The sequence below is a fragment of the Vigna angularis genome, chromosome 3 (assembly GCF_016808095.1).
Source record: "Vigna angularis cultivar LongXiaoDou No.4 chromosome 3, ASM1680809v1, whole genome shotgun sequence".
Lineage (NCBI taxonomy): Eukaryota > Viridiplantae > Streptophyta > Magnoliopsida > Fabales > Fabaceae > Vigna > Vigna angularis.
The window spans coordinates 35,115,882-35,128,660 of NC_068972.1; the positions used below are offsets into that span (position 1 = coordinate 35,115,882).

Genomic DNA, 12,779 nt, shown 5'->3' on the forward strand with positions numbered 1-12,779 from the left:
GAGAGACGAGGCTGTGAAAGAAATTAGGGTTCTTGGGATTTATTCACGCGAATGAGATTTGGTTTTGCGATTGTTGTGGCTCGAGTGAAAGAAATTAGGGTTCGTGTTCGATCGATTTGCTTTGGCGATTGTTGTGGCTCGAGTGGTCTCAAGGGTGAAGAGCAACGACGAGAAAGAAGCTTCAAGAGCAGAAGGTTGGATTTCATCTTCTTCAGCATTGTTGCATTTGGTGACGTAAGTTCACTCTTCTCTTTCGTTTGAATAAAGGGATGGATTTGTCATTTATAGTTTTGTTGGGACTAAAGGGATCTTTCTTTACTTTCGAAATCACTGTTGAAGGGAAATGAAAGCTGACAGTGGTGGAATGGTTGCGCGTGAAGGGGCATTGGTTCAGGAATGTCCCAAACATGTGGATCCTCCTCTTAGTTGGGTTCAAAAATCTGTGGTTGTGGGGAACAATTGTTGTTGTTGAAGGCAACTACATTGAAGAACAAAGGGAGACTATTTTACAGATGTAGAAATTGGGCAGTAAGTGAGAAGAAGTGCTTTACTTATTCTACATTGTGTTTGTATTCATGATTTGTAATTTTTTTGCAGAGTAATTCAAGCTGTAATTATGGGTTGATGAAGGAGATTATGAAATTGAAGGAAGCTTCCAAACAGAGAATGAAGAAGTTGAAGTCTGTATTGAAAAGGTTGTATTGGATTTGAGGAAGAAGAAGGAGAAGTTGAAGAGGAAATTAGAGCAAGAGAGAAAATTTTTGAAGATGATGATGTTCTTCTTTGTATTGTCATGGACATTAACAATAATGTTTTGTATTATGTTTGTGTTGAAGATAAATTGGAATTAGATTGGTAATGGTGTGATGTAACAGAATTATGGCCTGATGTTTGTGTTATGTGCATTTGTATCGGCATTAGTGTTGTAATTTGAAATGAATGAGTTTGAACATATAAGTGGGTGTTGTATCAGTAAAGATGGAAATGAATGAGTTTGTGTTCTGTTTCATTTCTATCAGCATTAACCAAAGCAAATTAAGAGAGTGTGTTAGACCGTTCGACTTGCTTCACTAAAGTTTCAAAATGAATGAGTTTGTGTGTGTCATTTCTATCAACATTAACCAACACAAATTAAGAGAGTGTGTTAGACCGTTCGGCTTGCTTCACTAAAGTTTCAAAATAATGAGTTTGTGTTCTGTGTCATTTCTATCAGCATTAACCAAAGCAAATTAAGAGAGTGTGTTAGACCGTTCGACTTGCTTCACTTAAGTTTCAAAATGAATGATTTTGTGTTGTGTGTCATATGTATCAGTGTTAAGCAAAGCAAAATAAGAGTGTTAGACCGTTCGGATTGATTCACTAAAGTTTCAAAATGAATGATTTTGTGTTGTGTGTCATATGTATCAGCGTTAAGTAAAGCAAATTAAGAGTGTTAGACCGTTCGACTTGCTTCAGTAAAGATTCAAATTGAATGAGTGTGTTCTGCTTGCATTAAGGGTGTGTAAAAGATTTCATGGCAATTTGCTTTGCTCTTCCAGCTTTCCAGGGAGTAACTCCAACACTAAAAGATTTTTTGATTTCATCTACGATTTGGATCACAGTCATGCCTCCGACATTAACAAATTTGTCTATCAATACTTGTGCAATCCACTGTACACTTGCACTTTTGTTACCAAAAAATCTTCCACACTTGTGACGCCCAACCAGTGTTTTCACTTTAAGAGTTTGGCTACCTCCTTCCTTGCCAGCCATGATTACAAAACCACATCCCTTTTTACAAACTACCCTCACTCTATTCAAATCATTCTTCACAAACTTCAATTCTTTTCCATTTAAAAGAATATGTTCCTGTAGCGCACTTTTAAAATCTTTCAATGACTTAAACTCCATCCCCAATTTAAATTTGAAGCTCTTGGTCATATCATCCGCTCTATACTTTGGAAACTTCCTGTTATTCTCACTCACACCCTCATCACTATCTACATTTGAAGACAACTCATCTGAAATGTAGTCTTCATTTATGTCATGCTCTCCAACTTCTTCGTTAATCATAAATGACCCATCACTCTCTTGGTTTCTGCTCCTGATAGTCTTATTATTCTTCTTCATTCTACTCCACCTATCCAAAATAGGATTAATATTTCTTCTCTTTGCCTCCACCCTATCATTGTCCATCCCAAACCCATCATCATCATTTGCCATTCTTTCCTCTTCATTGTCATCAAGATTGTCAATCACTTCGGCCTCAACCACATTGGCCTCTTCCTCTTGCTCTTCCTCTTCCCCATCCTCTTCTTCTTCATCGACATTACCATGTTCTTCAACAACATCACCATGTTGTTCATCCACAATAACCTGTTCTTCGTTATCCATGTTTACCTCTTCCTCCATCTCCTCTATCTCTACTTCAGGTGCCTCTTCACCAAAAGTAACAAAGTTAACTTCAACTGGCTGACTAGGTTGGACATAGATTTCGACCTCATCATTTTCTGCCTTTGCATAGTTAGCCAACAACATTGCTTCGCTGTCATCGCTGAGTATTCTCAGATTGTTCATGGCCTTTTGTTTCGACTCGTTCCACCATAGCTTGAACTCTGCATCATACTTGAATTCTCTAACAAATCCCATTGCTTCAAAGTAAGACCACCTGTTGGGATCAATTCCTTTTATAACATGTATTTCTCCTTCTACATATTCTAGCCCCTTGTTCTTCACGAACTTCCCCATGTGATGCAGAGAAACATAAAAAACCATTGCTAATCACTGGATCGACAATGAAAAATAATTACCTTGTTCAATGAATAATGCATCCATAACATGGTAATATGAAAAATTTACACACACAATGCACCGCAAACACTGCATCCACAGTAAACCAAAAGTAAATAATTACCTTGTTCGATGGAAGACGAATCCTAATCGCGAACGTAAATAATCACCAACCACTCCAGCCAAAACAATGCTGAAGAAGATGAAATCCAACCTTCTGCTCTTGAAGCTTATTTCCCGTCGTTGCTCTTCACCCTTGAGACCACTCGAGCCACAACAATCGCCAAAGCAAATCGATCGAACAAGAACCCTAATTTCTTTCACTCGAGCCACAACAATTGCGAAACCAAATCTCATTCGCGTGAATAAATCCCAAGAACCCTAATTTCTTTCACAACCTCGTCTCTCTGAAGACATGTCATCGAACTTCCAATAACACGTGCCAAAACTTACTAAGGAAATATGTCTGAAGACGTGGCCAGACGTTAGCCAACTCAGCCTCTACTTAACGCCGTTCGTTTTTTAGGACGAAAAATTGTGTTTTTCTAAAGGATAAGGACCAAAAGGTACCTTAGTTTGAAAGAGGGACTAAAAACAAAATCGCTTGATAGTTTAGAAACTAAAATCATATTTAACCCTAAAAAAAGGGAGAAATTGTTAAAGTTCTAACGATACAAACTTAGAAGAAAGCTTCCCAATGGTTTTCTAATTATGTTTTAATGATAATAAAAGCTATACAATAATGAATATATATGTTAATATGTCTAACATATTTTCATAAAAAGGTCTTTAAGTGTATAAACCTTCAATTACAAAGAGTTTTGCAAGGAACAAATGAAGATAAAATTATATTGTCTAACATATAAGCTAAGTTTTAAATGGATATTTAAACCCATAAGATAATACAATGAAATGTGTTCATCAGACACTCCAAAAGATTAGAGTCAGATGACACAAAGTTATCAAATGCTCCAAGGTATAAGTTGATTAGACAATTGATCAAACAAGTTGGTTTTCAACGATAAGACAATTAGTTTTGGTACAATATCAAACGACTACTTAAATTTGTCTACTATTGATACAAGTTGATTAAAGAATATAAGCATTGTTTATACTCGAGTTCAACAAACACAGATGCATAAACATGATTTGTAGTATCAAATTATTTGGATGAAGCCACGCGAATGAATTCTAGACATTGGACTTAAAACACTTCATTAAAAGCACGACAATTGTTTGATCCATGTCATTTGGAATATTCCAAGACAAGTGAATGAGTTGTCACTTGAATCGCCTTTCTCAAGATAAGACTCTCAATCAAGAACACTAACTCTCCAAAACGACAGAGTTTTGTTACTCATTAATCAAGTATGAAAAACTTATACAAATGATGCCATTTATTTATAGGTAGATATGCTTAATGGGGAAATGGCCAAAAAATATAACAACTTAGCAAAAAGTAATAACGTAACGAAAATTCAATCCCCCTTCTTGCGATAATGTGCGAGGAGCACCAAACAAATAGAACAAAAAATAGAATCCAAAGCACAAAGAGACACCAACAATTTTTAACGTGTAAAACCCCTCAATATAAGGGTAAAAACCATGAGTCGTCCAGACCAAAGAAAAATTCACCATAATCAATAATAGGATACAAAAGAGTCTCCAATAATAACACCAAATGGTATTTTCAATAAGCCAATTTAACTAAGCACAAATGCTTACAAATGAGAACAAAAAAGATGAAAATTCTCCAAAATAGGGCTGCTGGTGCGGGACAGTTTTCTCCCCAATTAGACCTCTGATTCATGATCCGACCAGTCATAATGAAGAACCATACATCTGGAACCCACTGTCTAAAAATTAGCCCAATCCAACAGTGAACGACTTCACAACGACGAAAACACCAATGCAGGTTTAGGGTTATGCGGGAAATGCTTTCTATCTTCCTTTTTCTCTCACCTGGCCTTTTCCTCTCTTCAAATGACTCTAATGTGCCCAACTAATCTGACCCATCTCCATTTAACCTTGTGAGACATAATGGTCCTCATTATTTGAGCCTATTTTCCACATAGGAAGGGAACCCAATAACCTAACAAATCTTCCCCTCACGACTATGTGGAGATATCCGCCAAATCAGCGATCTCACAACAAACTTCAAACTTTCCTCTTGGCAATGCCTTGGTCATCATATCAACACCATTATCATCTGTATGAACTTTAGCTAATTCCAACAACTTAGCATCCAAAACATCATGTATCCAATGATACCTCACATCAATATGTTTGGATTTAGAATGAAAACTTGGATTCTTACCAAGATGAATAACACTTTGACTCTCACAATACAACAAGTATTTACCTTGCCCAAAACCAAGCTCCTCTAAGAATTTCTTCACCCATAACAACTCCTTACATGCCTCAGTAAGTGCAATGGATTCTGCCTTAATAGTAGACAACGCTACACACTTTTATAACTTTGATTGTCAAGCCAAGGCTCCCCCTGCAAACTGAATCAAATAGCCTGAAGTGGACTTTCTGGATTCAATGTCTCCAGCCATATCTGAATATGAGTAACCCACCAAAGTAGATTTATCACCTCCAAAACAAAGCCTCAAACCACTAGTATCGCGAAGATACCTCAAAATCCATTTCATAGCATTCCAATGCTCTTTACCTGGATTTGACAGAAATCTACTAACTGTACCAACAACATGTGCAATATTAGGCCTTGTACATACCGATGCATACATCAAACTACCCATCGCAAAAGCATAAGGAACTTTGCTCATATCTATCTTCTCAGCTTCACTTGAAGAACTTTGTTTAACACTCAACTTAAAATGAGTAGCAAGAAGAGTTAAAATATTGTCTTTTGGTATCTGCGGGTTTTAAAATACCCGTGGGTATTTTCTAAACAGATACCCGCGTAGGTAGCGAGTACATTTTTATCCGGCGGGTCGGGTTACGGGTAGGACTATCCGTGCCCGACCCGACCAGTTGTCATCCATACTTGTAATATTCATTCTTTAAAATTGTGTTTGGATGAAGTAATTTAAGAATAGATTTATTTATTTGGGAAATTTAAAATATTTTGAAGTAAAATAATTTGTTTGGATGAAACATTAAAAGAAATTTAAAATAAAAGAATTTTAAGGATGTATTTTAAATAACTAAAATAATATAATTTAAAATTTACTAAAAAAAAAGAAGAAAATTGAAATTTTACAAGTTATGGAATTTTTCATTGGTTAGAATGAAGAAAGTTTATAAATCCAAAATGTTAATTCATATCAAGTTTTGGTTAGATCAAATCATCTTGACATTTAGTTTGAGTCGACTCAACTCAAGTATGAGTTTGGACAAACTTAACTTGACCTTCGGTCAAAACCAAATATCAAGTGGACTAGGTTTGGATCAATATGGTCAAGTTGAATGGACCGGGACCGAAATTCAACCCAATTCATCAAGCTAAAGGTTGAGTTATGTCAGTTCGTGTAAATTAGACGAAAACCAAAGCTCGAGTCGATTCAACCAGGTCCAAAGATTAAGTTGAGTTGGACTGAGCCAAAGGTCGGGCTAAGTTAACCCAAGCAGTCGAGTCGAGTTAGTTTGGGGTAAGGTCGAGTGGAACCTAGGCCAAAGGACGAGTGGAATGGTACGACCCAATGTCAAACGGAATTGACCTAGATTAAAGGTTGAATAAAGCCAGCCTGGACCGAAGGTCGAGTCGAATCAGCCCGAGCCAATCATGAGCCGAGACAATCAGGGTCAAAGTTCAAGCCGAGTTGGTCCAGGGTGAATGTCCAATCAATCAATTGAGGTCGAAGGTCGAGCAAAGTCGACAGGGACGAAGGAGAAGTGGAGTGGCCCAGACCAAATGTTGACCAGAGTCGGGCCAAGTTGGTCTCGACCGAAGGTTGATCAAAGTCAGATCCAGACTAAAGGTCAAGTCAAGTCATCTAAGCAAAAGTCTAGTTATGTTGGCCTAATCCAAATGTTGAGCCAAGTTGATATGGGCTAAATGTCAACCCAAATCAATTTGTGTTGAATATTGAACTAAGTTGTCTCGAATTGAAATTAAAACAAGTTGTTCTAAATTGAAAGTTAAACTAACTCAACTTAGACTCAATGATAAAGTTGAGTTTTGCTTAAAATATAAATTAAATTATTTTATCAAAACAAAAATAATTAAAATTTAAGTTATTTTATCCAAACAAATTATTTAAAAAATTAAAAAAATCTCAATCACTCAAATATTATTATGTATTTCAATTTTTTAAAATTATTTAAGTCTCTTGTCCAATTTTTCAATTTTTCACAAATATTAAATATCTCAAAAAAATATATAATATTAAGTTTAGTTTGATATATATATATATATATATATATATATATATATATATATATATATATATATATATATATATATATATATATATATAAATTGAGCATCGAGTTAAAATAGCCGAGGAAAAGTTTAATTCGTAGAAGAGAAAAATTAGGAGAAGAAATTGTTTGCGAAGAGCTTGAATAGCCGCATTTTCGGGGTATCATTACAAACATTGGAGATTTCCAAACCAAAAGTCTTGTCTTCTCTACTCCTACCATTTTTTTTTGTCTATTCTTCATTCTGCCCCTCTCTTCATTCTCTTTGCATTTTGAGATATTCAAAACTTTTTGTGTGGTTTTTGAAGATGGGGCAACAATCTTTGATCTACAGCTTTGTGGCTCGAGGCACCATGATTCTTGCTGAGTACACTGAATTTTCTGGGAACTTCACCACCATTGCCTCTCAATGCCTGCAGAAGCTTCCTTCTACAAACAACAGATTCACCTACAATTGTGATGGCCACACTTTCAATTATCTTGTTGAAAGTGGATTCAGTACGTCATGCATCTTTCGATTTCATGCATCATATTCATTTCATCATCCATAGCTTTATCGTCATTTGATCTAGATCTTGATGATTCTAGCTTTTGTTTTTCCATTTTTTTTGTTTGAATTACTGCACATGTTTGATAGCCATGATAAAAGGTGAATTGTCCCTTTCTCATCCCTTTCTCAGGATCTCACTAACACATTTTCTTACCATCTTTTTATCTGATGCAGATTAAAGTGCAAAAGTTATGGTTTATATTTTCATAAAGAGATTATAGCTTTAATATTGCATCATAAACAGCTAGTGGAAGTTGATACAAGAAACAAATTGTAAAATTAACATCACACTGAACAAGATGACGTGAAAACAAACGAAAACATATACATCATAGAACATCTCACACATTGTTTTTGTTCAAATATTATATCGTGGAGTAGTGTCAAATTGTTTTACAAAACAGTCCTTGAAACCATAAATGAAAATATCATTTTGAAGTGTTTTTAACAGAAATTGTTTCATATTATGTTGTTCCTTTTACAAAAGAAACAAGGATTGTAGGATCAGAATTTGATTGTATATGTTTGACTTTTAAGAAAATAGAAACAGTTAAAAGGGGATCAAAGTTTAATGATGTTTTGTAAAATATTTGGTTGAAATTTTGGATTTTGTAGCCTACTGTGTGGTGGCTGTTGAATCTGCTGGTAGACAGCTTCCTATTGCTTTTCTGGAACGTGTGAAGGAAGAATTCAGCAAAAAATATGGTGCAGGAAAAGCTGCAACTGCTTCTGCTAAGAGCCTAAACAGAGAATTTGGGTACATTTTTTAATTACTATGATACATTTTCATGCACTTGACAAAAAACAAATAATTTTTTATATGATGTCGTTCAATTATTTATGAGAAACCCTAATGTCTCTAACACTCTTTCTGATACTTTATTTATCATTAGATAGAGTTTTATTTCATCATTATATAGTTAATTATAAAAGAATTATCATGAGAATTTGGAAAATTTAAACATAATGAATGCATGGTTTTTGAAATGTTCAGGCCAAAACTGAAACAGCAAATGCAATACTGTGTTGATCATCCTGAAGAGATCAACAAACTTGCCAAAGTGAAGGCTCAAGTTTCTGAAGTGAAGGGTGTAATGATGGAAAACATCGAGAAGGCAAGATTTATATAAAAATGGTTAATTTAGAGTTATTTAAAACGATTTCTGCCACCATTAATTATTATTATTATTATTATTATTATTATTATTATTATTATTATTTGATTTGATTTGATTGAAATATCTATGAATTTGGTTTATTTTATAGGTGCTTGATCGAGGAGAAAAGATTGAGATGTTGGTGGATAAGACTGACAGTCTTCGCTCACAGGTTCCATTAATTTTTCTGTTTTTTTTTTCTGAGATAAATATATGTTTAATGTCTATAATATGATAATTTTTACTTAGTTTTTCTTAGTATTTTTTTTCGTAATATTTAATTGTTTTACATTAGTTCTTGATTATGTCTTACTTAGATATATTAATTACTGTTGCAACATGTCATTGATGACATGTTCTTTTACATAATTGTTAATTTAGTTCTTACAAATGAATTTTATTTTTACTTTTTTTCTCCAGTCACCCAAAAACTAATGATGAGTAGTAGAAGGAAATACCGAAACTAAATGCTAACTAAATTGTTTTACAAAATACTAAAACAGAACACAAAAAAAAAACATAACACAAGAACAAAAAAAAATTATATAATTTTTCATCTAGTCTACATATTTACTAAGTTAGTATATAACTTTTCATCTAGTCTATCAAGTTTTAGGTTATAAAAAGATCTCTACTAAAAATACTAACTTTAAATCTAAAGATATTTTAATAATTTTAAAATTTAATTTAAAATAAAAAATAGTTATTTATTATTCATTATTAATAGTTATTATTTTTTATTTTATTTTTTATTTTAAAAAACAACTATCTTTTAAAAAATATAAAATAAAAGATAATAACTAATAATAAACGTAGCACAATAATGATGATAAATAACAAATTTTTATTTTTTTATTTTAAATTAAATTTTAAAATTATTAAAATACTCTTGAATTTAAAGTTAATTTTTTTTAATAGAGATTTTTTTTAACCCCTACATTTTGCTAAGTGTACCAACTAAAAAACACTTTACGTAAATTTGCAATAAAAATATATATATATATATATATATATATATATATATATATATATATATATATATATATATATTATCTTTAACCATACCTATGAAATAGTAAAAATTAACGTATAATTTTGAAAGGACTAGAGCGAAAAAACAAAATATAAAAACTTTACAAGATTAAAATAGTTTTATATAATTTTTAATTTAGTCTCTATAAACATATTGAAGAACTTCAATTTTTTTATTCTACAGTCATCCAAAAATTGAATGATAAACAAATAATAGCAAAAATAGAATAAAATTAAATATTATGAAACTTTATTTCTAAGATACAAAAAAAAAAGAGTCAAGAATATAAATAATTTGAAACTTTAATGATGACTAGTCTACTTTATTACATTTTAATTTAGTCCTGCATTTATAGTCTCGTTTTATTTTAATCATTATGGTATTTTTATTTTAATCTCTGACTTTTTAAGCATCTAAATAATGGTAGAAAATTAACACAAATATTGAACATTATATAAATTATTTTAAAAGCACTAAGAAAAGAAGCAGAAATTGAAAATATGTTTAAACCTTTTGTCCATCACTTGTTGTCGCAGGCACAAGACTTTAGAACACAGGGCACAAAGGTTAAAAGGAAGATGTGGGTTCAAAATATGAAGATCAAATTGATTGTTTTTGGCATCGTCTTAGCATTAATTTTGATCATGTTTATGTCAATATGTCGTGGCATCAGCTGCTTACAATAGGGTTTTTGTTTTTTCCTTTCCTTTGATCAATTTTGCAAGATTTAATTTGTTACATTTGTGCCTATATTCTTAATCTCATTGGTCATTATTCTTTAGTTAATTATATTATCTATGAATGGGCTCATGTCTAATATTTGTTAAATATGTACATATATCAAAGCAAGGTAAATAACATTATGATAAATATTGATATTTTTTGTTTCTAATACATAAATAAATATAATATCAGTGCAATAAATTTTTTTAATAATTTTTATGTGATTTTATTATAAAAAAATCAATTTTACTATACATTATCTTTTAAATAAACCTTTTATCATTTGCTCGTCTTATTCTATAAATTTAAAATTATATTTGTATATGAATACTCATACTCATTTTAATACATCTATATACCAGTTAATAAACATGTATTTAACTATGTTATCTGTATTAATAAAATTTAAAAAACAATTAACGGAATTAAAATTAATATATTAAAACTATATATTTTTATTTTATTAAATATATATCATTACTTATTATATAAAACTAATTTACCCGTCAAAATAGAAGCATATCTATATGTTTTCATTTCATATCAAATCAGTTTTGATAGCACTTTGATTAAAAAATTATTAATGTATTAGAATGATATAATTATTTTAAAGATAGATATATTTTTTTCTTTAAACTATATTGTGATTTTTATTTCGTTTTTATATGAAACTTAAGTTCTAGTACTTAAAAAAAACATAAATAGTTCTTTTAGTTTAATATATTAACTTTTGTTTAATGTGATAAGTCATGTTAACATTTTTAAAAACTATAAATTATTGACCAGTGTACCTTCTATTACCTCTCCCCTTTTTTCTCTTCTTTCATGTTTGTTTTTCCTTCCACTTTTGTGGTGCTATTTTTCTCTATCCTTTATATAATATTTATCATCTTTCCATTTTTGTGTTTCTTCTTCTCCAACTCCATCACTCTAATACGCCTTGCTCCTCATATATACCTCCAATATCTCATCTTAAGAACAACTAAAACAACTAAAAAATTATTATGTAAGGATAGCCATGCTTCTAACTCCACCTTAAAAACAATGGATTTCTCCCCTTGTCTTAGTCGTGTTTACTCAAGAAGCAAAGAATCTTCATATCCCTCCTTAACAAAAAAAAATAGATCAAATATTAAAACCATTATATACCTAAACTTAATTTTAAATTTTATAGCACAAGTTATGAGATTGAAAAGACTCTTTTAGTAGCACTTGAAGCATCAATGACAATGACACAAAAAAACCTTTTTTAAGGACATTATCTTTTGTCCCACCCTAAAGGGAAGAAAACATCATCCCTACCTATAAACCCAATTGCTCATTCAAATTATAGGTTTGTACATGGGAACATGACTTATGTACAAACAATTGGAAGTAGCTTGACAGTTAATGTTGCATTGTTATTTAAGGCTCTAAAAGTGCACTCAAGAAGGCTATAAAGAATGGGGTAAGCAATGCTGGTCCTCTCTCAAAGCTTCAATCATGTGTGAATACATGACTTCGTGATTTGGTGCGTGGCATGCATTGCATGGTTTTCCTGATTCTCCACGTGTTCATAGGCTTGAGTGTTTGAATTTCACTCAATTTGGAGAATCATGGGAGAGGGTGAAGTGTTGGGTGACCACAAAGCAACCAAATATACCAACAAGTATACTGGATAGTTTGTAATATAACAAGTGTTGTATCCACAGGGATTTGACAGAAAGCAAAATGCCTTAACTAGTTTAACTGTGAATGAAATAGTAAATGGGTTCTATAAAGTGTAAAACAAAGTTGGTTCATGAAAAAAAGTAACTTTGACAATAAAACATGTTGTACAACAATTGGAGTTGAAAATGGTTGACTTCCAGATAATGAAAATGTGTTAAAGTTTGACTACACCACTCCATCCCTCTCTTGTAATGGTTCAATTTTAGTTATGAAGCTACAATTAATAATGTCCTAGGAGTTCTCTTTGAATGTCACTCTAGGTCCGTTCTTGGCACCTAGAGCTTAAGATCATCAAACTCTAGTATGATTTCTTAATAATTGCTTCAATGGATCACATGCATTAAGATCTATAGCCAATTAGAGCCTTAGATCTATTCCTAGCATCTAAAAACAGGAAGAGAATTGATTGGACCACAACTTAGAAGTAGTTCCCACTAAATCCCAAACT

General features: G+C 32.0%; 1 protein-coding gene across 1 annotated transcript; it reads left to right on the top strand.

Moving 5' to 3' along the window:
• The first annotated feature begins 7,401 nt into the window (after positions 1-7,401).
• Positions 7,402-10,640, top strand: LOC108325462 (putative vesicle-associated membrane protein 726). The gene is given in 6 exon segments (XM_017558539.2): positions 7,402-7,656; positions 8,324-8,465; positions 8,703-8,823; positions 8,975-9,037; positions 10,435-10,473; positions 10,475-10,640. Coding segments are annotated over 6 exon segments (576 nt in total). The 5' UTR covers positions 7,402-7,466; the 3' UTR covers positions 10,496-10,640.
• Positions 10,641-12,779: the final 2,139 nt, after the last annotated feature.